The sequence below is a fragment of the Eublepharis macularius genome, chromosome 5 (assembly GCF_028583425.1).
Source record: "Eublepharis macularius isolate TG4126 chromosome 5, MPM_Emac_v1.0, whole genome shotgun sequence".
NCBI classification, from domain to species: domain Eukaryota; kingdom Metazoa; phylum Chordata; class Lepidosauria; order Squamata; family Eublepharidae; genus Eublepharis; species Eublepharis macularius.
In genome coordinates, this window is record NC_072794.1 from 23,949,157 (window position 1) to 23,977,071 (window position 27,915).

General features: G+C 46.0%; 1 protein-coding gene across 1 annotated transcript in view; it reads left to right on the forward strand.

The window, feature by feature from the left end:
- The first annotated feature begins 572 nt into the window (after positions 1-572).
- Positions 573-27,915, forward strand: part of LOC129331092 (flavin-containing monooxygenase 3-like) — a 45,960-nt gene continuing 18,617 nt past the window's right edge. The window contains exons 1-4 of the mRNA XM_054981434.1: positions 573-679; positions 2,172-2,312; positions 8,664-8,852; positions 26,799-26,961. Of these exons, the coding sequence (XP_054837409.1) occupies positions 2,181-2,312; positions 8,664-8,852; positions 26,799-26,961 (484 nt within the window). The 5' untranslated portion in view covers positions 573-679; positions 2,172-2,180. The remainder of the gene's footprint in view (positions 680-2,171; positions 2,313-8,663; positions 8,853-26,798; positions 26,962-27,915) is intronic.

Here is a 27,915-nt window from a genome sequence, read left to right on the forward strand (position 1 = left end):
CCTGCCCAAAGGGTGAAGGGACCTGCCAACCATAAACCCCACCCTCCCCTGGCTCAACCCTCAAATCCCCTGGAATTTCCCAGTTCAGAGCTGACACCCTACAACTCACTGATACCAAGAAGACAGTTTGCAAACATACTGGCATGCCATATTTGACACGGTTTGACCCTTCCCCTGCTGTAATATTTAAATATTTGACTGCTATGATACAATCTTTTCTACCATAATAGAATTTGACAGGGTAACATGCAGCAGTAATAGGATTTGAGCGGCTTGTGAGGTCTCCCACCTGCTAAACTCAAAACAGTTAAGCCATGCAAACGTCTTTTAAAGGAATTTTGAGGTTAAAAAATTCACATTCCAAATGTGAACTGCAAGATGGGAACATTTAGTTCAGCTCCAGGGTTAATAAATCTGAGGAAGGGAGGCTCACGTCGAGAAGAGGGAACTAGCCGGAATGGGATGCTGCCAAACAACAGGTTATGAAAATCCCCTCCAGGGATGGCAAATACTGAAGGAGGAGGCCTGCTGGAAGGGAGGCTCCTCCTATATTTCCAAGGCTGTCCTCTAATAACAGGGATAAAGCTTGCCAGAGATTTCCTCTCGTATTGATCCCATTCGCTGCCAGAGAGCTGACAGACCCGGCCCCCAGGAGAAGTGGAGCACCGGACAAGAAGAAGTAAGAGGGTATCGGGAGGCTCTGGCGGTGGTGGGGAGCTAATGCAAGAGACGTGACCAGTGTGGTGATCGAATGCAAGGATCCAAAGGGCCAAGCTAGACGTGCAGGTTTTTAAAGAGTTCAGGTTTCTGCAGCCAAACAGAATTCAGGTTTCTGCAGCCAAACAGCAGTTAAAAAGTAAATGGCTGTTAAAAAATAAGAGAGAGCCCAAATGGACGCTATGGGGGAAGGAGGGGTTCCTCCCTTTCCCCTCAAGTCATTTCCCCATGTCCCAATTCCCACCCCCCTCCGTTTTTATTACTCCATCTGGAGGAGGAAAACCAGGGGAAAAACTCTCTCCCATGCTGTTTTGACAGAGGGAAATGGCTTGAGGGGGGAGGAAGGAGACCCTCCCCTCCACGCTGAGGCATTCTGAGGCCATTTAGGATCTCTTTTATTTTTAACAGCTATTCCCCAAAGCTGCTGTGCAGCTGCAGGGAACTCTTTTAAAATCTGCATGCCTAGCTTGGCCCTATGCAGGGCTTTTTTTCAGGGGGAATGTGGGGGAACGGAGTTCCGGAACCTCTTGAAAATGGTCAGATGGCTGGTGGCCCCGCCCCCTGATCTCCAGGCAGAGGGGAGTTTAGATTGCCCTCCGCACCGCTCAGCGGCGCAGAGGTCAATCTCATCTCCCCTCTGCCTGGAGATCAGGGGGCGGGGCCACCAGCCATGTGACCATTTTCTCCGAGGGCAACCCACTGAGTTCCACCACCTCTTTTCCCAGAAAAAAAAGCCCTGGCCCTATGAATTAGAGGACTTATTATATTAAAGACTTATACGGAAATAGGCAGTTGCAGCTTTTCATGGCATGGAGGTAAAGAAAAGCACCTGGTAGCTGACCATCCCATTATGTCTATTAAAAGGACAGGGCATTTTTTCCTCTCCCGCCAGCTGGCAACCACAACGCAGCTATTCTGTTCCTATCAATGCCTTTGTTGTCAAAGGCCTTTGGCAACAGGGTTCCATACTAGCTTTGGGCCCTGAATGGAGCAGGGCTAACTGGAATTCTTGGCATGCTCTTTTCTGGGCGTTTCCCTATTGGGAGGCTGCACCCGCCCAGATTCTTGCACCTTCTTTAAAACCCCTTGCAGGGCAAAACTAAGAGGCTGTGTAAATATAGGGAGCAATCCTAAGCAGATCTGTTCAGAAGCAACTCCCATTATATTCAATGGGGCTTCCCCCCCCCCCGTAAAGCGGTTTTAGGATTGCAGCCTTCGTGCAGGCTGTTTCCTGCACTTGAGCCCCTGCAGACTTTAGAAACAAGACAAGAGCTATGAGCGAGAAAGGCATTTTTCATGTATGCTGCATCACGTGTGGTCTGTATTTATGTATGAATGATAAGAGTCAACATGTGCTATGGCTCTGAACTGGGTCTGGCTCCTGCAAACTGGTCTGTGTACAGGCCCAAAGGCATGCCAACTGAGACATGTTTGTGCAATTCCCCCTGCATTAGGAGGTCACCATGGTGCAAAGAGTTGCCATTATTGGAGCTGGGGTGAGTGGCCTGGCGTCCATCAAAGCCTGCCTGGAAGAAGGACTGGAGCCCATCTGCTTTGAGAGAAGTGATGACATTGGGGGACTCTGGCAGTTCACAGTGAGTGTGGCTGTATCATAATTACTGATCTGTATCCTGTTTTCCCTCATGAATTGAACACACATCCCCACTCTATTCAGCTGGTGTAATTTATAGTTGCCAGCCAAGCCTTGCAATCTGCAGGAGACTGGGGGCAGAGACATGGGTATTGTTCTATTGCTCTATTAAAGCTATCCAGTCTTTAATTTTAAGCTCAGCTAATGAGGCCCTTCTCTAGATTCATGTAGGATTATCATCTACAACAATCGGGGCCTTCTCTGTTGTAGCCCCAGAGCTGTGGAATTCTTCATGTATTAATCTGTTTCAGAGGACAGGAAAGAAATACAACTACTTGCTAGTAGTTTAGTTTAGTTTAGTTTAGTTTAGTTTAGTTTAGTTTAGTTTAGTTTAGTTTAGTTTAGTTTAGTTTAGTTTAGTTTAGTTTAGTTTAGTTTAGTTTAGTTTAACCCACCCTCCACACAAGTGGGCTCAGGGTGGGGTACAACAGTCATAAAATACAATCGCATAGCAGATTCTACAATAAAATTCAGCAACTAAAATTATATATATACAAAAACTTGATATAGTTTTTGTATATATAGTAGTATATAAACAATACTAACTAATGGTAATGTAGGTTGTGTTTTGATACTGATACTATGCATACAATCTAAAAAATGTAGCACTAGTAGTCTGACTAGTATTTAGTAGCAAAAGCAGTCTTGTGAGGAAGTCTAGCCTTAGGATAGTAGCAGCAGTTTGTGGCTTGCAGCTGGCACCCTGCACACACAGTTTATGGAAATTTTAAATTCACAAGCTAAAGTAAAGGTTAAAAAGAAAAGTGGGCACTCCTAGATGCTTGTCGTAACAATTCCTGGAGAGGCCATGAAAACCATATATTTTTTTCCTAGTTAAAAAAGCACAGCTGCTAAACAAAGGTTTTTTTTCTGTTTTCTCTTTTCATCACCTATGAATAGCCTCCTGTCTTCTGTTCTCTGATGGTTACACAACCTTCTTAGCAATTTGCAGAATATGAATCCAAGCGCAAATGGATCAGATAACGCTAAATGTTGCATGAGCGGGCAAGAAGCTGCCTTAATCTTTAGAAAGCTTCGAAATTTGGTGGTCATTTTCACACCTTACAGTACAATCCCATTCAGAGTTACTCTGCTCTAATAAGCCCATTGGTTTCACCGTGTCAGTGTAGGGTTTCTCAAATATTTTTGAATTTGAACTCTCTCTCCTTTTTTTTTTTGCCCAGTACAATTTAAACACCTGGACAGCAGGTGAAAGTGGAGAGATCCTCTTATGGAATTGTGAGCAAGTAGCCAGCAGCTGTATGTCAGGAGTTGCGCACTTGGACAATAAATGCAGCACTCGCATTAGCACAAGTGGGCTCTGATTGTCCCCTGAAGACATGCACAGGGAATAGTCATCGCTAGAACGAAGTAGAGAATCTTTGAGATCCCTTCTCAACTCATGTTGGGAATAGGCATGCTGCTATCTTTGACGTGAGCCAAATTGACAGGCAAACGTCCCTTGTTCAAACTCTCGTGCTTACACACCAGTAGAGGTGGGCACGAACAGCAATACAAACAAAAAAAAGGCACAAACAGCCCGGTCAGCTGTTCGCGAGAAAGCTGTTCGTGAGGCCCCGTTCTGACAAACGTGTTCATTCCAAGCCCTCTTTGTGGTGTTCATCAGCCGTTCGTCAAGCCAGACACTCTGTTACCTTTCAATCAGTTTCGTTGGCAACAGTAGGCACGGACTTTCTGAACTCTGTCTGGACTCCTGTTGCCCTGGAAACCTCAATCTAAGCCCAGGGGCACTTCACCCCCGACTCAGCCGCTTGTCAGGGAAAACCCTGACAGCAGCTGAGTGCAGCCTGCCGGAGTGAAATGCTGCACAGCAGCAGCAGGGAGAGGGACACTTCACCCCTGACTCAGCCACTTGTCAAGAGTTTCCTGACAAATTCTCTTCCCCTCCCTTCAGCCGGCTGGAAGGAGGGAGACTTTGAAGGGAAGGAGGTTCCCCATGCCATTTGCAAACGGCACAGGGAACTTTTTTCTCTTCCAAGTCTCCCCCCTCCCTCCCACGAACAGCCAACCACGAACATGTTCGTGAATAGGGTCATGTTTGTGGTTGTTCGTGATTCCCTGTTTGTGGATGGCAACGAACAATGAACATCGTGTTCAGGTTTTTTTTCCTGTTCTTGCCCATCTCTACACACCAGGCGAACTCCTCATGGGATCACCTCAACAATTTGGACTGAAATTCTTTGCAGTTCATCTCATTGAGCCTGTGCAGCTGGATGAATCCTGAACATGATCGACATAGGAGGTGCTAGTTGTTGTAGATTTTCCGGGCTGTATGGCCGTGGTCTTGGCATTGTAGTTCCTGATGTTTTGCCAGCAGCTGTGACTGGCATCTTCAGAGATGTAGCACCGAAAGACAGAGATCTCTCAGTGTCAATGTGTGAAGAAGATGTTAGCAGGTAATTTATAGCAGGTGGGTTTGGGCTGAATCATCCTGTATGAGTTTCCCAGGGTGTAGAATGCTAATGGGGGGAAGCTTCACTATATCCTGAGGAGGTTCTTTTGCCTATGGATTGGTGGTTGATATGCTAATCTTATCTGCAGGGCTATTGTAAGATGTAGAGTATTTTGTTAGTCTTGTGTTTTTCAGGACTGGAAACCATGCCCTATTCTTTCTAAAACTCTCTTATTTCCTGTTGAAATTGTGCTTATGCTTATGAATTTCAATGGCTTCCCTGTGCAATCTGACAAAGTAGTTGGATGTGTTGTTCAGTATTTTAGTGTCCTGGAATAAGATATTCTGTCCTGTTTGAGTTAGGCTATGTTCAGCCACAGCTGAATTTTCAGGTTGGCCATGTCTGCACTATATTGACACTGAGAGGATGACTCAGCCCAAACCCACCTGCTATAAATTACCTGCTAACATCTTCTTCACGCATTGACACCCAGAGATCTCTGTCTTTCGGCGCTACACCTCTGAAGATGCCAGTCACAGCTGCTGGCAAAAAATCCTGAACTACAATGCCAAGACCATGGCCACACAGCCCGGAAAATCTACAACTTAATGTTCTCCGGCTGTGAAAGCCTTCGACAATGTATAGGAGGTGCTTTTTGTGCCTATGCAGTCAGCAGAATCTAGTCATAATGCAGTGACTGCAAGAACAGATCACAAGTTCAGCTAAGTTTGTGCATTGGCACACGGGTCACTTGCGCACAGGATGTTTGCCCTGGCGTGGATGGTATTGAGAAGCAAGTTTTTTCTTGCTTCCCCACAGCCTCCCCAGGTATCCCCTCATCTTTCCTGTGATGTTTCTCACGCTTGCTTTGCTGCAATGTTTTGGAAAAGACCATATACATCTGAGTGGGCTGCAATGTGATTGAGAAAGTCTGGATTTTCCTAGCCTTGCCCACATTGGTGCCATTTTCCTTGGCCTAGTCATATAACAACGATATATGTTATATCAAAATGGCAATGACTGATTTTTTAAAAAACCCTCCAAACAGATCTCTGGTGGTGAAGGGGTGGTCAGTGCAGTGACCAGGGCAGGGGAAATGCAGGAAAACTCAGCATGGGGGATGCCAGGTTACTGCTGCATGGCATTGTAACAACAATGGAGAAACCACCACAAAATGTTGCCAGGTAGAACAGACCACGAGTGGTAAAGTGGTAAATCTCAATTTAAAAATCTCAGGTGGTGCTTTTTCCATTTAAAACTCGGAATCAATAGCAGATGGGGGATGGGGGATGGTGTCCATTGCAGGAAAGTAATCTTGCAAATGGGCACGGATGGGCACATCTAGCTCATCCGAATGCAAGCCAAAACAGGAGAGGTTTAACCATAACTATTTGAGATGACAGATCAATGGGGGACAACTCATAACAGAGTCCATTACTGCCCCATCTAAAGTCAATAGAGCAGTCCAAAATACCATCCTTACCAACTAGCGTCATCCCTTTCTCTTATTTAAGTTCTGTTTTCAGTTTGTTCTTCTTAGGTGTTTGACTGTGGCATTCATACGGTTGCCAGCTCCAGGTTGGGAAATTCCTGGGGAGTTGGAGGATGGAGCCTGGGGAAGGACCTCAGCAGGGCATAATGCCATAATGTCCTCCAAAGCAGCCATTTTCTCCAGGGGAACTGATCTCTTGTCTGGAGATCAGTTGTAAGTCAGAGAGATCTCCAGGCCCCACCTGGAGGCTGGCAACCCTAAGCATTCATGTACTGGCCCAAGGCAGCCACTAATGGATGCTTGGGTGTCATTCTCATTTTGATGACACACAACTGCAAAGCTATGGACGATTCCAAAGTGCTGACTCGGCTTCTCACTTGCTCCGTTTCATCACACACAAAATACCAAAGTCAGTATTTTATGCCCACCTGATACTCCAAACAGCACAGCAACATGGGAATGCTGTTATCAGGTCCCATAAGGTCAGCACTGAGGCATTTCCTCTATCTATCTGCAAATAGAGATCATCCACCAGAGCAGCCAATGATGTCTCAATCCCAAAGCCTGGCCTGAAGCCACATCGAAAAGGGTCAAAGGCAGATGGGTCATCCAGGAATATTTGAAATTGCTGTGCCCCGGCCTGCTCAGTCACCTTCCTTCAAATGGTCCGGTTGAAACTGGCCTATGACTAGCTGAGTCATTCATTGGCAGTAAGGGCTTTTTGCAGCAAAAGGAATGTTATAATATTCGCTGTAGGGGGTGTATGAATGTGGCCTTTTCAAAAAAGGTTGCTCTTGCAAGTTGTTGTATTCTGCCTGTTTTTGTTACTGGTCTCCCCAATTTCTTTGTTTCACTTGTGCCTTTTCATTAATTTATTTGCAAAATTTATAATTATTTTAGTTACAAAATTTATACCCCAGCTTTCTGCCCCTTTCCACCATGTATGCTCTACAGGAATGCAAAAGTAATATTAGAAATGTATCAATTTAACAGGCAACATTAACACGAGAAATAAAAAATGGCACGACAATAAAAGCTCGTGGATTTGATTTGCATTCCAGTGAAGCACAATCTAGGGCTGCCAAGCTGTGCCAGGCAACCGGTGGGAGGTTCGGGGTTGGAGACGGGGCGGGGGGGGGCATGACTTTGTGTGCGCCACCATGTCACTTCCTGGTTATCACCCTAAGTGACGTAGCAGCGCAGCTATCTTTTTAAAATTTTTCTCATGCCGTGGGGAATGGCAGCTGAGAGTGGGTTAGCCCACACCAGAGGAATAGTAAGCCTAGCACAATCGAAACATACCTTTTAGCCTCAAACTGGCAAAGGTGAAGATTTAAAAATTATGACTGAAGTGTGGGACAAATAAAATGTTAGCATTTGCTGTTCAATTCTTACTTAAATTATCTCAAAATGGCTACTTGCCCGAGGTTCCAATTCTCTGCTGGCGTTCCACAGTATTTCCTTCCTCTGTGCATCCTCTTGTGGAATACTTCGGTTCTTACTCTTATTCTAACAGATGAGTGATTCCACACATGTTGGATAATGCACTTCCAATCCTCTTTATAAATCATTTGGAATGGATTTTTGTTTGTGCGGAACAAAAAAATCCACCTCAAACAATTGCTAAAGTGCCTTGAAAGTGCATTATCCAATGTGTGCGGAATCAGCCCATAAGAGAGAAGAGGGATAGTCTCCAGGGCCTTCGCCGATCAAAATCTTTGAGGCAAACTAGTTTCTCTCAGCTCAAGGCGTTGCTCTGTTTACGTCCTTCTGTTGCAGTGGCTCACTGACTCAAGTCATCTGCTTTACAGAAGCAGTTCTATTGTTTCTACTTTTGGTATGATGAAGTTAAGGTTATGTGATATAAACAGCGCATAGAAAAGGAGAGTGATATGTGAAGGACCTGGCATAAAGTCAGATTGATGGAGCGTGATTTTCTGTTGATTGTTAGCAACTGTTACCCAAAGCCAGGGAGCAAAAGGAGAAGGGTAACAACAAACACTAGAAGTTCTACAAACAGGTCAACTTCCGGGAAACAGAGGGCCAAGCTAGAAGTGACGAGTTACACTTGAATGGCAAGTGAACAGACTCATTCCTCCCTGTTCACTTGCGCTCGTGGAGTGCAAGTGGAGTGCAAGTGCAGCCCAAGTGAACAGGGAGGAATACATGTGAGTCTGTTCACTTGCCATTCAAGTGTAACTCGTCACTTCTAGTTTGGCCCAGAGATACCAGTGGCCTGTTTCCTGAGGGTCAACACAACCTTATAAGGAGACCTTAGAACAGACTGTCCTATTTCATTGGGAGAAAGCTGAACCCAAATTTCAAGTTAACAATGTCAGGATCTCCACTTTTTTCTGCAAAGGATTCCCTACTCTGTCTTCTCCTCTAGGATTCTGCTGTGGATGGCAGAGCCAGCATTTACCGCTCGGTGTTCACCAACTCCTGCAAAGAAATGACGTGTTTCTCAGACTTCCCTTTCCCAGAGGATTTCCCAAACTACCTGCACAACACCAAGCTTCAGGAATATATCCAAATGTTTGCCAAACACTTTGACCTTGTGAAATACATCAAGTTTAAGGTAAGAAGAGCCAGCAGGTGGGACGTTGGGTTCTGTGCTGGGCACTATATGCCTGGCTATTGCATGTGGATGATTCAGACGTTGTGATAGTTAGCCCTTGTTGAAACCACTATTTTTATTAAAATCAAAAAGAGTCCAGTAGCACCTTTAAGACTAACCAATTTTAATTATTATAGCATAAGCTTTCGAGAATCAAGTTCTCTTCATCAGATGCCTGATCAAAACTGGGCAGATACTCCTCTGGCACTATTTTTATTTGATTCGATGATGTAGGCTTGAGCTGCCACTAGTTTTCTGCTTGTGGCACTGCTGGGGATGTAATGGGGGACAAAAAGGAGGAGGAAGAGCTTAGATGGAAACTGCGGAAGGCAAATGCCTCCCTAAACTGACTTCAGTTCCATTACCACCAGGGCTTTTTTTCTGGGAAAAGAGGTGGTGGAACTCAGTGGATTGCCCTAGGAGAAAATGGTCACATGGCTGGTGGCCCCGCCCCCTGATCTCCAGACAGAGGGGAGTTTAGATTGCCCTCTGCACTGCCGAGCGGCGCAGAGGGCAATCTAAACCCCCCCTCTGTCTGGAGCTCAGGGGGTGGGGCCACCAGCCATGTGACCATTTTCAAGAGGTGCCGGAACTCTGTTCCACCACGTTCCAGCTGAAAAAAAGCCCTGATTACCACCATACTTCAGCTTCTGCTTTCCTTCTGCTTAATCCCCAGCCACCACAATAACTCTGAAAAGGGGAGACCCTGGGCTTTTCCGCACACTTGATTTATTCCTAATTTTCTTAGCAGTTGACCTCCAAAGATTGGAATCGATTTGAGTATGGTTCTTCCACATGTCTGCCCTCCTCCTGCATTTTTACAGTTATATAATTGGTTTATTTTGTTCTGCCTGTGCCTTAAATCCTCAGGATTTTCAAGTGAGAGTGCTCTCATCATCGGTGGCCTTATCAGTGATGCCATAGCACACGCACCTTTTTAAAATTTTTGTGTATGCTTATATTGACAGATCCATATAAGGGCTGAATTTTTTTTAAAAAAAATGATTGAAAATGAACACATGGAGAAATCTTTGCATGGGGAAGTCTAAAAGAGGATCAACTCCACCACCCACACCTAAGTTCTCCATCCCCATCCAAACTGGCAAGCCCTGTCTGGGCTAACCCAGAGCCAGGGGAGGGAGGCTGGCACCAGCAGGTCAAACTGACGGTTGTCGGGACGGAGCCCAGAGCAGCAGTGGCCACGTGCTTTCCAAAATGGGCTGCTTTCTCTGGCACCGGAAGTGGCCACTCCCCCTCCCCTAGGCTGTCAGGGCTTTTGCCATTTTTAAAGGCTATAAAGGAAAAGGCATATATCCTCATGGAAAAGGCTAGAGAGTCCCTTTTTTAAGTGAAAGCTGGGAATTCAGAGAACCTGCGGCACCTTTTATTCCAATGTTAGGTTGATCTATCAATATGAAATTGACAATTACAACATTATTATTATTACAACATTAGGTTGATTATGAGGGGATTTTCGCCCAGAAGCCCAATTTTGGGAGACCCAGCCTAGGATTACCAGCTCCTGGTTGGGAAATTCCTAGAGATTTGGGGGTGGAGCCTGGAGAGGGTGAGGTTAGGGGCGGGGAGGGACTTCAGCTGGCTGTAATACCATAGAGACCACCTTCCAAGGCAGCCATTTTCTCCAGGGGAACTGATCTCTGTGGCCTGGAGATCACTACCTGGAGGCTGGCAACCCTACCCCAGACCAGGACCTCACTCAATCAAGGCAAAAAGCATTGGCAATGAAAGCATTGGCAAGGCAATGGAAAAGTTTGTTAGAGAGAACTCAAATAAACTGATGCACTGCAGATCTTCCTTATCAAAGTGCATGCTTCACAGGGCAGGCACCCTGATTTATATCCACTTCAGAACAAAGCCCATTACAAGATGGTTTAAAAAGACATACATGCTTAAGTCAATCATTTCTAAAAAGTTAGCAGGTTGTAAAGCGAGAGGGGTGACATTTAATGGCTCTGCAGTGCTTCTGTTACCTTTAGGGCACCTAGAGGGGCACATCTGTGAGATCAGTGAGTGACGCTGGCATAGAAAGGCAATAATAGCTAGGCCTGCTAGAAACCGCATCCTGTTGTAAATTCAAAATACTCCATTATCTCACTTATTTTTACCCTATGTTGCAATTTCTACAGAGGGGACATTTGAAAGTAGGTAAAAGGTTAGAGGCAGCTGGATAGAAAAGAGTCCAGTAGCAGCTTTAAGACTAACCAACTTTACTGTAGCATAAGCTTTCGAGAACCACAGTTGCATCTGACGAAGAGAACTGTGATTCTCGAAAGCTTATGCTACAGTAAAGTTGGTTAGTCTTAAAGGTGTTACTGGACTCTTTTCTATTTTGCTGCTACAGACTAACACAGCTAAGTCCTCTGGATCTAGAGGCAGCTGGGACTCCGAGACTAAATCCCAGAATGCCTTTTGAGAGAACCAAACTTTTAGAACAGAAACATCAACCAAGTGCATAGCTAAATAAAATCCCTTAATATAACTCCCCCCCTTGAGTCCTCAGCTGACTCAATTAAAGCTCTTAGTAATTGTCAACAGAATTCAAAAAATATTGGCCAGTTGTTCCCAACATATGTGGGCCTTGATGCTTTCCCATATATCAAAAAATATTGGCCAGTTGTTCCCAACATATGTGGGCCTTGATGCTTTCCCATATATCAAAAAATATTGGCCAGTTGTTCCCAACATATGTGGGCCTTGATGCTTTCCCATATATCAAAAAATATTGGCCAGTTGTTTCCAACATATGTGGCTGTTCATGTCTTCCCATATATCCGTGCCACAGGGTTACACAATAAGAAAAATAACAGACCCCGCGACAGTACATATCAGAATTGATCCAAGTACAAGGAGCTATTTGAAGAAAGGGTGCAACCATCCATTAAAATCAGGGCTTTTTTTGAGCCAGAACGTCCTGGAATGGAGTTCTGGCACCTCTTTAAAATACCCACGTGACTGGTGTCACTTGGGTATGTTTAAAATGTCCTGTTTTGGCCATTTTGGGCCCATTTAGTGCCAGGATCGGGCCAGTGCCCAGCGGGGGAGGGTTCCCCCCCTGGCAGCAACCTGTTCCAGCCATTTCAGCCCCGAGCCGGGCCATTTTGGTGCCGTTTGGGCCATTTTGGGCCCATTTAGGGCCCAAAATGGCTCATACCGCTGGGCAGGGGGCAAATTTTGGCCATTTGGGGCCCATTTCAGGCCAAAAATGGCCAGCATCGGTCCTGAAACGGCCAGTATCGGGACCCTACAGAAAACAACAAAAAGGCAACAGGAAGGACTGGCACACATACTAAATACAAAGGTCCCTCTTCTCAAAACAGGAACAGCAGTCAACAATTCAGCAAGTAAATATATTAAGCTGTAGATCAATTTCATACAAAGTGCAAAGTGCAAACATTCTAAGTAGCAATAAATATATTTTCACAAACTACATACAACTGTACAAAGCATTTATATATACACATACTCCCATCGGCTGTTAGAGTAAAGAATAGGGGTGTGCAAGCCAAAAATTTTCGGCTATAGCCGAAAGTAGAAAGCCGAAAGAAGATTCTCTATCGTTAAAGCCGAAAGCCGAAACAAGAATCTCTTTCGGCTTTCGACTTTCGGGATTCTTTCGGCATTATTTCGGCATTCTTTCGGCTTTTTTCTATGGGAAAATGCCTCCGTCTTCCAGGACGCCTGGAGGAGGCATTTTCCCACCAAATAAGCCCAAAATTGGTGGGGACCTTCCTCTAACCCTTCTCTAACAACCACCCAAGTTTCAGACCGATTGGACTTTGGGGGGCCATGTTATGGCCCCCCAAAGCAGGCCCCCCATCCTCCCATAAGAAAGCGAAGGAGCAGCATATTGTTAGCATGCTGCTGCTGATCTTTCTTCATTATTTCCTATGGGGAAAAAATGAAGAGGCAGGCTTCCTTTGCCAGGGGTGGCATTTTGCATGCAAAATGCCCCCTTACCCTCAGGGGCCCTTCTCCCACCCCTCCTCCCACCCCCCACCAAGGCTCAGCCTGCTCCCACTTGGGGGGGCCATTTCATGGCCTCCCCAAGTAGGTGCTCTAATCTCTACCACTGACAGCTGGGGGAGGCTTGTGTTGCCAGGGGTGGCATTTTGCATGCAAAATGCCCCCCAACCCTCTGGGGCCCTTCTCCCACCCCTCCTCCCACCCCCCACCAAGGCTCAGCCTGCTCCCACTTGGGGGGGCATTTCATGGCCTCCCCAAGTAGGTGCTCTGCTCTCATCTCTACCACTGACAGCTGGGGGAGGCTTGTGTTGCCAGGGGTGGCATTTTGCATGCAAAATGCCCCCCAGCCCTCTGGGGCCCTTCTCCCACCCTTCCTCCCACCCCCCACCAAGGCTCAGACTGCTCCCACTTGGGGGGGCCATTTCATGGCATCCCCAAGTAGGTCCTCTCAGCCCCTAAAGTCCACCCCTTACAGCCCCACACAAACCCAATTCCCCCCCAGCTGCCACACACAGACCCAAATCCCCACATTAGCCCCTCACAGACCCAAATCCACCCCCACCTGCCCTACACCCATAACCCCAGGAACAGGCTGGCAAAGGCCAGCCCTCTCCCTTTGTTCCCTATGCTGGGAACTTCTAAACTCTCTTTCCCTGGGCAATTCTGCACAGCCCAGGGGTGCCACAATGGTGGGCACACTTCTGAGTGGCAGCTGGTCCCTGTGAAAGAGCACCTGAACCACAGACACCCTCCCTCAAATTCCCCCACCACCTACAGAGATGGCTGGCCAGCCAGCCCCATTGTTCCCTATGATGGGAACCAACTGCACAACAAAGAATAAAACAAGAACAACACAAAATAAAGTTTTAAAAAAATTATTTTCTCCCTTCCAAAGTACAAGTAGGCAAAGCATTATGACACATTACACCAGCAGTCCCCCACACAGAAAAATTAAAACAAAACTCACTTAACATCAGAGAATCACAAAGCATGATTCCTGTCAAAAACACTTTATTTCTTGAACAGCTTTAGGTTACACAGCAGGGGGGAACACCAAAGGGCATGGCAGCACTATCTTACACAAAAATAACACAACTCACTTAACATCAGAGAATCACAAAAACACAATTCCTGGCAAAAACACTTTATTTCTTGAACAGCTTTAGGTTACACAGTAGGAGGGCACAACAGGGCATGATAGCAATGTACTACAAAAAATAATACAACCCACTTCACCGTTTTTGACAGCAATTGTGTTTGTGTGATTCTCTGATGTGAAGTGAGTTGTGTTATTTTTGCGTAGTACACTGCTTTCCTGCTCTGCGGTGCCTTCCTACTGTGTAACCTAAAGCAGTTACAGAAATAAAGTGCTTTTGACAGCTATTTTTTGGGGTGATTCTTTAATGTGAAGTGAGTTGTGTTATTTTTGTGTAAGATACTGCTTCCATGCCCTTTGGTGTCCCCCCCCTGCTGTGTAGCCTAAAGCTGTTCAAGAAATAAAGTGTTTTTGACAGGAATTGTGCTTTTGTGATTCTCTGATGTTAAGTGAGTTGTGTTATTTTTGTGTAAGATAGTGCTGCCATGCCCTTTGGTGTTCCCCCCTGCTGTGTAACCTAAAGCTGTTCAAGAAATAAAGTGTTTTTGACAGGAATTGTGTTTTTGTGATTCTCTGATGTTAAGTGAGTTGTGTTATTTTTGTGTAAGATAGTGCTGCCATGCCCTTTGGTGTTCCCCCCTGCTGTGTAACCTAAAGCTGTTCAAGAAATAAAATGTTTTTGACAGGAATCATGCTTTGTGATTCTCTGATGTTAAGTGAGTTGTGTTATTTTTGTGTAAGATAGTGCTGCCATGCCCTTTGGTGTTCCCCCCTGCTGTGTAACCTAAAGCTGTTCAAGAAATAAAGTGTTTTTGACAGGTATCATGCTTTGTGATTCTCTGATGTTAAGTGAGTTGTGTTATTTTTCTGTGTGGGGGACTGCTGGTGTAATGTGTCATAATGCTTTGCCTACTTGTACTTTGGAAGGGAGAAAAAAAAATTAAAACTTTATTTTGTGTTGTTCTTGTTTTATTCTTTGTTGTGCAGTTGGTTCCCATCATAGGGAACAATGGGGCTGGCTGGCCAGCCATCTCTGTAGGTGGTGGGGGAATTTGAGGGAGGGTGTCTGTGGTTCAGGTGCTCTTTCACAGGGACCAGCTGGCACTCAGAAGTGTGCCCACCATTGTGGCACCCCTGGGCTGTGCAGAATTGCCTAGGGAAAGAGAGTTTAGAAGTTCCCAGCATAGGGAACAAAGGGAGAGGGCTGGCCTTTGCCAGCCTGTTCCTGGGGTTATGGGTGTGGGGCAGGTGGGGGTGGATTTGGGTCTGTGAGGGGCTAATGTGGGGATTTGGGTCTGTGTGTGGCAGCTGGGGGGGAATTGGGTTTGTGTGGGGCTGTAAGGGGTGGACTTTAGGGGCTGAGAGGACCTACTTGGGGATGCCATGAAATGCCCCCCCCCCCCAAGTGGGAGCAGTCTGAGCCTTGGTGGGGGGTGGGAGGAAGGGTGGGAGAAGGGCCCCAGAGGGCTGGGGGGCATTTTGCATGCAAAATGCCACCCCTGGCAACACAAGCCTCCCCCAGCTGTCAGTGGTAGAGATGAGAGCAGAGCACCTACTTGGGGAGGCCATGAAATGCCCCCCCCAAGTGGGAGCAGGCTGAGCCTTGGTGGGGGGTGGGAGGAGGGGTGGGAGAAGGGCCCCAGAGGGTTGGGGGGCATTTTGCATGCAAAATGCCACCCCTGGCAACACAAGCCTCCCCCAGCTGTCAGTGGTAGAGATTAGAGCACCTACTTGGGGAGGCCATGAAATGGCCCCCCCAAGTGGGAGCAGGCTGAGCCTTGGTGGGGGGTGGGAGGAGGGGTGGGAGAAGGGCCCCTGAGGGCTGGGGGGCATTTTGCATGCAAAATGCCACCCCTGGCAAAGGAAGCCTGCCTCTTCATTTTTTCCCCATAGGAAATAATGAAGAAAGATCAGCAGCAGCATGCTAACAATATGCTGCTCCTTCGCTTTCTTATGGGAGGATGGGGGGACCTGGTTTGGGGGGCCATAACATGGCCCCCCAAAGTCCAATCGGTCTGAAACTTGGGTGGTTGTTAGAAAAGGGTTAGAGGAAGGTCCCCACCAATTTTGGGCTTATTCGGTGGGAAAATGCCTCCTCCAGGCGTCCTGGAAGACGGAGGCATTTTCCCATAGAAAAGCCGAAAGAAAGCCGAAAGAATCCCGAAACGTTTCGGCTTTTTTCTTTCGGCTACCCGAAACGTTTCGGCATTCCCCGAAACGTTTCGGCATTCCCCGAAAGAAGCCGAAACACTTTTGTTTCGGCATTCTTTCGGCATTCTGAATGCCGAAACGCACATCCCTAGTAAAGAATAACACATAACCAGTATCATATAATCATAACACGCCCAGGAGGAAAAGGCTGTGTGAGTCTCTACAGAATGCAAGTCCCTTTCCAAGGTCCGTGGTGTTCACAGTAACAAAAGTGATATGTTTTCCAAGCCTCAAAGAATGTAATCCTCAATTCAACAATGCTGTATAAGGTTGGTGTGGAAAATATCCTACTTTATATCTTATCCAAGACGTTTAATTAGCCCAACAAAATGCCAGCAGGAATTGTTTCGCTTGTTCTAAGCTTTCTCAGGGGCCATAATTAATGTCTTGAATAAGATAAAAAATAGAGTTCCCCCACCTCTTTCCCTAGAAAAAAACCCTTAAGTAACCAATCCCAGATCCATTCATTCCAAGTGAGTTTTTCTCGATTTTCAACAAAGACAACCTTCATTATGTGTTTGGTCTAATTGAAAACAGATTGATTATAATTTGAGATATAAACACAACATTTTGAGCTTACTGGAGCACAGACATACACACACCCTTTTGAAGCTAGGAAAAAATCACAGCAAATCTGTTTTGAAGTATTATTTTTCTGATTTTAGATTGCTCTGTTTGGCAGTTTCATTTGTGACAATTTCAAGCATGGCCTCAAGATTGCTGTTCCTAGCACCTTAGTTGTGCTGGCACATGGGAGAAATATCCCACAGGCCAGTGTCCACCCATACATCTCTTTCTATGTTAAAACTGGGATGCTTGCATCCTTACAGACATCCCTATGGTTCCTAATGCGTCCTTCTGGCAATTTTGTCAATACCCTACTAGGAGGGTAAGGCTGAGACAAATAACTGGAACACTTTATATCTTGGGGGAAGATTTTGTATACCTGATTTCCACATATCCAATAGTGACCTGTTAAAGCCATCATAGGAACAGGGCATGGCTGGGCAGCCCAGGTAGAGTCAAAGACTGTATATTGTCTGTACCACCCAGAAAACAAAAAGTAAAATTTCGAGGAGACCAAGACAAGAAAAGGGTAGTGCCTTCAATGGAATGAGGCTCACTCTTATGTGAATCATCTGTGAGGTCCTGGAATGAATAAGCATAGTCTTCTCAGTTCATCCATTCAAAAGGGTGTCATTTATAACCATCCAGGTTTTTCCTTTTCTTATCCCTTATTGGCAAACACTGTATCCTTCCTCTGGACCATTTCCATTACAAACCCAATGCCATGTCCCTGTTTGATTTTCAACCCAGAAGTAACCAGAATAATCTGTGATAGGCTATGTAACATTTTGGTGTAGCGGTTAAGAGCGGCAGGACTGTAATCTGGAGAACCGGATTTGATTCCCCACTCCTCCGCTTGAAGCCAGCTGGGTGTTCCTTGGGTCAGTCACAGCTCTCTCAGAGCTCTCTCAGCCCCACCCACCTCATAGGGTGATTGTTGTGGGGATAATAACATACTTTGTAAACTGCTCTGAGTGAGGCATTAAGTTGTCCTGAAGTGCGGTATATATATTGAACGTTGCTGTTGTTGTTATTTTCCCATGTTGTCCCAGGGAGATATGAATTCAGAGTGATGTTTTAAGCAGTGAGGGGATAAGGGAAAAGAACAAGGCCTGTTTCCATTGACGTGGGTACTGCAATGCATACCCAATAAGGAATTAGAGCATTTAGTGACAATCCAACAGCGTGGCTTAAAACCAAATAGGCATTTGTATGTAAATTTCCTCCTGCTACTCTTGTTATCAGGGTTACAAAACCCACAATTAACATCTTGGGAAACATCTTGAACCTGTATGGCTCAAGATAAATTGACAAGATTAAGCTGGACCTCTTGGAAAGGGTCTTACAAGCTGTGTATGCAGGTGTTAGCAATACCAGGTGCCACAAAGATCAGGCCCGCCTGTGTATGTTGTACCTTAATAACCAAAAACAGAGGTCGGTTATTTCTTTGCTTGAAAGTGATGTAGACCTCTGTTGAATCCAATAAAAACCTGGTGAGTCCGTGTGTATAAAAAGTATGCTTACAGGGTGGACCCACTCTTACCCATTCCTCATCAGGTCCTATGACAAGGACTGAAATGCTCGGACAAGGATTGAAAGTGTTCTGTTGCCACTATTGGGACTGTCCTGTCCCTTCTGCTTGTGCCCATGTGCAATTTTCAGCATGAGGAGAGCATGAAGGGCAAATCAGATTGGCTCCTATTTTTAAAACATCAGCTCTTCTAGATACTGGGGACAGAGGAAAACAATAGATTTCGGAGAACTCTAGTGGGGAGCTACACCACTGACCATTGTAGTCAGCGATCCAGAGGAGTTAGCCGTGTTAGTCTGTAGTAGCAAAATGGTAAAGAGTCCAGTAGCACCTTTCATCAGATACATCTGACGAAGAGAGCTGTGGCTCTCGAAAGCTTATGCCACAATAAAGTTGGATAGTCTTAAAGGTGCTACTGGACTCTTTACCATTATAGTCAGGTCTATGAGCCTAAATACAGAGCACAATTAATTTACTATCAGTGGTCCGATAAGCAGCCAAACATCCAAGAAGCTGGTAATAGTGAAAATAGGCAAGGATTAATTTGTGAGCAAATTAATCCTTGCCTATAAATATGTACATCTGGCTGTTGCAAGAGCAGTTTTTCCAGATTTTCTTCAGATATTTGCAATTTTAGTCAGTTTGTAGGTGTCCTTCTTGTAACTTGCCACTGGGGGTCATTGGATGGCTGTGGAATTTCCTCAGATGCTGGCTGTTGGCCTTCTCCTTCTATCTCCTCAGGAACCAATCTGGACAGAGCCTATGTAGTCTGAGGGGGATTCAGGTGTGGCCAGTCCTTGCGCTTCCTCTTCCCCAAAAACGTGATCTGTTTTTTATGGCTGGGCTTCCCTCAGGATCAGGTTGAGTTAAGGCTTCAAGTACCTTTAACCAGACTTGTGTCTATGGGTGGAAATACACGTTACTAAGTACCTAGTGATGCTCAAATGAACTTGTTTTCATGAGTTCCCCCTCCAACTTTCCATGCACTCACTCGCACAGTCGCATTTCAGTTTGCTCCATGTGAATACATTCACATGTTCGATATCAGTTCCTCCTCAACTGCTAAAAGTTAACCCAATTTCCCCCACCTCCTACATCCATTCATTGAAATGCAGATCTTGAGTTTCTCACATCTTAAAGAAATGTAAATGGGCAAGTCGCAGGAGCCCACAGTACTTGTCCTCTCAGGGAAAACAGAGCTGAATCAGTGCTCTGCCCTCCAGATGCACTTGCAGATGCAATCACGCAAAGGGAGCTCCCGTGAAGGTGGCATGCACATGCGCCAGGCAAGAACAGCTTGCACGTGAATTGAAGATTGCACATAAAATCCTGCACTTGAGCGCCCCCAGGTAATTCTTAACGTGTATTTCCACTCTATGAAACAGGTTGACCACTTTCAGGAGATGGTCCTATAACCTTTTGAGCACGAGTAGTGTGGGTCCAGTGATCTCTTTCTAAAACCCAAATAGCAGTATTAGTTTTAAAAAACCTGTGAATGGCCCTTCCCAACGAGGATGTGTACTGCTAGGGCATAGAGGTGACGTTACACCATTCTGCACTACTCGCTTTGCCATCATAACAACCACCACCATAACTTTATTATTACAGCACTGTGCCAATATAACATACATCTAAAAGTCGACAGAGAGTAATGTTAATAAAATAGATAGATAAAAATGGATACAAATAGATTAAAATTATATGGTGAACTATATACAGATAAAAGGGTACGTACGTACATGAAGATGTGTTAAAATACCCTGACGAGACTTGCAGCCAGGCCTCATCCATTAGTAAACATGAAGAAATTTACAGATCTTTTTGTATTATGTAACAAGTGGCACAGAATTTGGCTACGTTAACGGTAATAGTCTGAGATTCATTAGATAACAAGTAATTGATACGATTTGATTCTAACCGGCCTGGCCATGCCTTTGTAGCGGTGATATAGACTTGACATGAGCAAACAGGGGCATCTAAAAACATGTGCTCTATGGTTTCAACTTCCCCTGTGTCACACTGGCATGTCCTCTGTGCCATCATATGGATTCCAGGCGCTTATCAAGATGTTAAAATCTGGGCTGCCACCCCACCCGCTTTGCTCATATGTGATGTCTGATGCATAGCTTGTGCACGAGAAGACAGAAAGGACTGGGGGCAGACAGCCCACCTGTCCGGTAGCAAGTACAAGGAGGCCTGACAGGGGATCACTCCCACTGGAACCTCTGGAAAATCTGTTAACCAAGCACTGGCACGGGGCCAGTGATTCCGTTCCCACCCAGGTGCACACGGCTGAAGGCCATCCAAAAAAGCATAAGGATCATCACACATAGGCAAATCAGGAAAAGCTTGGGACACCAACAAATGTGGCAAGAGAGGTCCATACAGGATGATGCGCATCACCCAAACCCACAAAATCCTTGAATGACTGATGGGCAGCACTATGCACAATGGCAAGGCGAGAATGCAAAACAAAAAGGCTAGCAAAGGATCGTTTGCCACTGGGGGACCTGAGGCAGTCAAACAACTACATAACTTCCAAAGGAACCCGGTGGAATGACAGACCCCAAAAGCAAAGTGAGAATCAGTACAAATAGTAACTGCCCATCAAGACCCAGAGTCCCCTGCTCCCATTCTTGGGTGCTGAGCCACAGCCACTCCAAGACCCCTAGGAGCTTCCCGAGGGTTCTGGTCCTGTTTATTTGAGACTTTTTCAGCCTCTGGGTTCTCTCTGAAGGTGTGCACACATTCAGCAAGTAACTCTGGACACAGACAGGTAAAATATATTTATGGTTTATTAAAATAAATTTATTTATTAAATAAATAAGGAGCATATGCTAAGCAGGAACCACTCTTCAAAGGCACAAAACTCTTCAAAGCACAAAACAAATAAGGCTGGCCATCTCTAAATATAAACTAACTGGCTAAAATACTTCAAGCTGGCTATCTTGTAACCTCTGGCTTAGCTTCTGGCTGGCAGTTCTTACCCAAAGGCGGCTGTAGGCATCTTGATGGTGCAGCATGGAAGCAAGTGCCTCTCTCACACATGCTGGTAGACAGATACTAACAGAGAGGTTCCACAGCAGAGACAAATGGCCATTTTCAGGCCTCCCTGCACCAGCCCCAGAGCCATAAGCCAATCAGGGCTAGGGTTGCCAGCCTCCAGATGGTGGCTGGGGATCTCCCAGAATTACAACTGATCCCCAGGTGACAAAGATCAGTTCCCCTGGAGATAGGCTTGCCATTCCCCCACCTGGAGCGAGGGATCTCCTGCTCCCCCCTCCTCCCCCCTGCTGCCACTTAACTGGCCAGCAGGAGGTGTGGCCCCCCCATGGCAGCATGGCATCCCCTGGTGGCATGGCACCCCCCCTGGATGGCACGGTGCACCTCTGCACCCTGCCGCAGCACACTCCCGCACCCTGCAACAGGCCTGTTTCGGGCCGAATCTGGCCCATTCAACCCTTTGGCGAATGCAGGAGTGCTCCCAGGGCCGCCCTTTGATCCATGTGATGACTTCACTTCCCAGAAGTGACATCATCATGCATGCCGGGAGCGTATGTGCAGGCTGCATACACGCACAAAGAGAAACACTGAAGCCTCCGCAGGGTAAGTGCTAGTCTCCCAGTCTCCTGCTGGGGGACTCAAGGGACCTGGTAACCCTACCTGGAGAAAATGGCTGCTTTGGAGGAAGCACTCTATAGAATTATACCCCATTGAGGGCCCTCTCCTCCTCAAACCGTGCCCTCTCCAGACTCCACCTCCTCAAATCTCCAGGAATTTCCCAACCTGGACCTGGTAATGCAAGCATGAGAAAATATGGGAGTACTGATAGAAACTGATCGCAGCTGTGACTCACCAGGCTTCCCAAGGCCAGTTCTCAAGAGAATGACAAAGACTTGCAGGTGTACCTGATCAGCAAGCCAACTCCAGCACAAACTTAAGAGCCTGAGCCAGAATGACGAGACCCTGATGGGAGCTTTTCCTTACACCGTCTTATCCTGTGTGATGAAACAGGTACGGGCAAGGCTAACTACTCAACCGCTTGGGCACTAAACCCTGTCAGAAGTGAAAAAGCTTCCAAAACCTCCATAGCCAAGACACCTACATACCCCATAAGAATTACATCACAGTCTGGCTTGGTAGCTGAACCATCAGTAAAAAGAACAAACTCAGGGCCTTGTAATAGAGTAGAAGAAAGGTCTGTGTGCCTGTGTCTGTGTGGGAGTATTCTACTGTAAGTTCCAAACAATCATGAGCTCCCCCTGGAGCTGGATGGGGAATAAGGGTGGCAGGACTTAAGGTGGTGCAGCATTCCAAAGTAATGGCCAGAGCAGCAAGCAAAACCTTCTCATAAGCAGTTAGCTGCGGAGAAGGAATCAATTGAGTTGCCTGCTGCAAAAGCAAAAGCCACAACAGATTGGGGGACTTGGGCTATAAGAGAGTTGTCAGGCTATGGATGACAGGATACAGCAGACTGATCTCTGGCCCATTTGCAGTAAGACATAAGCACTTAAGAGCGGGACCACAAGTGACGCCTGACACAGGTTGGACACTTGCCAGCTTCCCTCAAGTTTTGATGGGAAATGTAGGCAGCTTGGCGGAATGTTGGACAAGTGACAGTTGAAAAGTCCATTGGACAGCAGTCAGAGAGCCAAGCTGCAAGACCAGGATGCCTACATTTCCCATCAAAACTTGAGGGAAGCTGACTAGTGTCCAACCTGTGTCAGGCGTCACTTGTGGTCCCGCTCTTAGTCAAATGGAGTTTATTCAGAAATCAGATCATTTCCATATGCAGGTCCATAGGACTACTTAGAAGCAAGCCAGACATCTAAGCAGCATGAGTAGAAGTTGACAGTAATGACATCATGTGAAAGACACTTCTCTTTTACCACTCTGGTTTACTCCTCCCCCCCCCCAACAGTAAACAATCCGTTGGCGCTCTTTTTGTGTGAGAACGTTTTACATATTTGTGTTGTCACGTTGCGTTACTAGGAAGCCAGACACAGCATTGTCTGGGAATAAGCACAAAGTCATAAACACTGGGAGCTGCTGCAGTTCAACAGATAACCACCTGCAAAAGCCTGAGGAAGAATAGTTAGGACATGAGCAAAGTGACACTGGGCTATTGTTAGATACACTGTGTTCAGCAGAACAGAATCAAAATTGGCATGGATGGGGCCCCATTGTCAAATCTCGTACTTTCCTAACTAACAAGGCAGCGGCTGCCACTGTGTGCATGCGCCCCGGCAACCGCTGAGCCGCCAAATCAAGCTGAGCAGAGTAATAACCAATTGGCCACATATTAGATCCAAAAGGCTGAGCAAGGGCACCCCATGCAACTCCTTCAGATTCATGAACAAGAAGGTAAAAAGGCAAGTCATAAGATGGGATTCTGAGAGCCGGTCCCTTTGCCAGGGCTGCTTGAAGCTCCTGGAAGCCACGATCCACGTCCATTGCAAAAGCTTTAGAGCCACTACAATAATAGCAGCGCAGAGGGGCTGTGTATAAAAGGTAAAGCTAGGAACCCACTGTCGGCAATCTCCTGCCATCCCCAAAAAGACACGAAGCTCTTTACGGGGCTTAGGTTCTGGCCAAGCAATAACAGATTGCAAATGCCCTCTTGGCAGGGAGTGACCTTCATGTGAAAGCAAATAGCGGACAGCAGGCTTGCAAAATTGAGGTTTTGGTTTAGAGACTTTATAACCTGCATGAGCCAAGTAAGAAAGGAGGGAAATTGTGTCAGCAGAGCAAGCCTCACGGGTCTTCCTAACTCATCAAATTTTCCTTCCCTCTTAATGAGGAGGATCGGAGTGTTACAGGGAGACCCAGGGGGCAAATTCACCAAAACATGCTGTTGTAACAAAGCTGAAGTTACCGGAATGATCCCCTTCATCTGCTTTCTCCACAAAGGATACTGTGGGATTTTTGGCCAAATCATAATTTTTATAGGGTCTGCTGACTGCAAGCTTCCAGCATCATGAGGTCCAGAAGCCCACAAAGAAGCAGGCAAGGCATCCTGGAGAGACTCTGGAGGGGCCGTCTCTGTAGGCTCCTCTTCCATTGCAACCAGTTAAAAAAAAGAGAGCCTGAGCAAATTCAGGTTATGGCAATAGCACATTGAGAGTGTGTTTGTATGTGTTATGTGCCGTCAAGTCGCCTCTGACCTATGAACGAAAGACCTCCAAAACATCCTATCATTAACAGACCTGCTCAGATCCTGCAAACTGGAGGACGCGGCTTCTTTTATTGAGTTCAGCCATCTCGTTTTAGGTCTTCCTCTTTTCCTGCTGCCTTCCACTTTTCCTAGCATTATTGACCTTTCCAGAGAATTGTGTCTTCTCATGATGTGACCAAAGTACGATAGCCTTAGTCTTGTCATTTTAGCTTCTAGGGAGAATTCAGGCTTGATCTGATCTAGTACCCACTTATTTGTCTTTTTGGCTGTCCACTGTATCCACAAAACTCTCCTCCAGCACCACATTTCAAATGAATCAATTTTCTTCCTGTCAGCTTTCTTCACTGTCCAGCTTTCACATCCATACATGGCAAAGGGGAATACCATAGTTTACACTCAGTAGTAACTCCCAATTTGCACAGCAGAGCTTGTTGCAATAAATTCACAGGTGAAGTTGGGGAAATTAGAACATGACAAGTTACCTGATGGTTGCCTAAAGATACAGAGACTGGCTCAGGGAGCACATGCAGTATCACAGAACGCCCCCCCCCCCCCCAAATACCTGATGCCAAAATAGTGTCCATCATGCAGGAAGCACTGCGCCCTACTGTCAAATGGGGGTAAAAGTTGCACCTGCATCCATCACACATGGAAAATAATGTGAATTAATAGTTAGAATAACAACTGGATCCCCCTTTTGAGGGCCCAGGTGCTACTCATTGCTTCCATCCTTCATAAGGAGAGGGGCAAAGGCATAAGCTGCCTCTTGGAAGAGAGAAAATGGCTGTCCTTGAGACAGCTGCTGTTGCGGATAAGCAGAGGCCTGTTTATTCAAAGAGAAAGTTGAGGGCTGTAAAGGTAGATCCTAAAGGGCTTGCTTTGGTAAACCCTAAAATTGAGGTAGTTGGTCATGAGGTGATTACTAGAACTGCCCCCGTCCCAACTAGTTCAATTAGACAGCACACAGATGATTGATTGTTGTTTTAATCAAAGATTTGTTTATGGAAAATAAAGTATAGAGATACTTAAATGCTTTTTGTGCAAAATTAAGAACAAATATATATGTAGCTTGCAACCTCACACTCCGTAGGTTATTTTTTCCCCACTGGTAGTTTTCTGGTTGAATCCTGAGCCTACAGAAACACTGAGGGGAGAAATTTATACTTTGTGTTCAGATGGGGTTCTTCAGTATGTAAGCTTCCTTTATGACTCCGAACCTTTTACCACAGCTGCCAACTTCACTCAGAGCCAAGCTACAAATGACGAATTACACTTGCCTGGCAAGTGAAGACACTCACATGTATTCCTCCCTGTTCACTTGCCATTCCCTTGATCACGTACACTTGCCTGGCAGGTGTAATTCGTCACTTGTAGCTTGGCTCTCAGTACTAGGCCGCTGTTTCACACTTTAAGAGAACCTGGCCTCAAAACAGTACCAGAATAGATAGATCTTAGGCAGGCCCTTTCCAGGGTGCTTGTTTGTTTACTTAAAACAAGTTCCTACCCAAACTTGACTTCAAAATCCTATTTGAAGCCCAAATAAAAAGCCTGACTAAGCGTATGCTGTTACACACAGCTACAATTCCCCAATAGGAGAGAAGAAGCATCTCTTCTCCCTTCTTACGTTGAGGCTGGCTCACCCCCTTTCTTCCTGTGAAATTTGGCTGACCAGTCTCTGAGGCTAGCTGGAAGGTAGAATCTCCAGGATTGGTTCAGAGCCCTGGAGAACAGGTGAAAGTTTGGGGATGTTTGCCACAAGGTGCTTCCAGCGGACAAAACTTTATGCAATATCCAGACAACACCAGAACAGTGAAAAATGTTCCGTTATTAAAATTTTGGCACTCCAGCCTTGTGTAACAGAAAAGACTGCAAAAGCTTGTGGCTCATGCAATTCATCCAACTCTATGGCAACAGCCCAAGGATTTTGGACACCCTAGACAAGGAGAGGAAGGAAGGCAGTGCCTGCCCTCCTCACCTCCCTGCACTAGAGGGAGGCAGGAAGATGCCACTGCCCCTCTTCTCCCCCAGCAGCTGGTGTATGCCCTCTTTTCCCCTGCTTCATGCACCCTGTTCTGCCTGCCCCAATGGAGGAAGGTGGCAGGCTTCCTGTGGCCAGCCATCCACTGGGGCCAGGGTACCTCCTCAATGCTGTGGCCCGGTGCAGGGATGAGGGAAGACATCCAGTCTGTTTGGTGTCTCCCACTGGCTGGCATCCTAGGCAATTGCTTGTTTGGGCAATCCTAAACAAGAGTTGCACCTTTCAGTGGCCTTAAAAGGGTGTCACTCTTACTTATACCACTGTAAATTATTCTGATTTACATTTGCTTGAATCTTTCCTCCAAGACCCTTGTGATCCGTGTGAAAAAACGCCCGGATTTTACAATCACTGGCCAATGGGACGTTGTAACAGAAACAGATGGAAAAGTGGAATCGGATGTGTTTGATGGTGTCATGGTTTGCTCTGGGCATCACGTTTATCCAAATTTTCCAGCGAATAGCTATGCTGGTAAGTAACCCTATACCATTTTTAATAAATGAATTGTCAACCTTAACTATGGTACCCAGTTTATGAACTGTTTATGGGAGTAGTTTGAAAGACTTCTGTACATTTTGCTTAATTTTTGTCTACGGACAAAGTGAAAGCTTGGTTTGACTTTCCATTTGGGTGGAAGGGTTTACATTACCAGAACCTTGCGATTTAATTTCAGTTTAAAGACTGCTTTTGCCATTTAATTTTCATCAGTGCAATGAATTTCCACATGCCATTGGGAGTGATTTGGCCCTGCTTTCACTATTGCAGTTGCAATCATTTGTCCTGGGGTGGGGGAAGCTTGGGGCAGGGTAGTTGGAGGACAAGATGATTTTGAAGCCAAAACAGCAGCTTTTCATTTTGCCGCTGTTGTGCTAGCACAGTCTTATTACTTACCAGCTAGCTACTCCAGCATCCTTTAGTACTGGGTCTGGCAGCCCTGTAAGGGCATTGTTCTCTTAGCCTTAAAAATAGCCTAAGCTTTAGTTCATTCTCTTTTAAGAATATATCATGTTTGAGATAAGAATCTGCGCATCAGCCACTTAAAGGAGCTCATTGGTGTGATCCACCAGCTTTTCTCTGGAGAAAAAGGCAGGAGGGCTCCCCTTTGACTTTGCAAAAATGGTACGCTGGGGATCGTGGAACTAGTATGTACAAAACCCACATATAGTAAGGAGGAGAACTGAGTACGACTGAATGGGAAAACAAGCTGGCTCCAACCCGATCTGTTTTTGAGCAAGGATTAATAGTCCAATATATTGTCGAAGGCTTTCACGGCCGGAGAACGATGGTTGTTGTGGATTTTCCAGGCTGTATAGCTGTGGTCTTGGCAGTGTAGTTCCTGATGTTTCGCCAGCAGCTGTGACTGGCATCTTCAGAGGTGTAGCACCAAAAGACAGAGATCTCTCAGTGTCACAGTGTGGAGAAGAT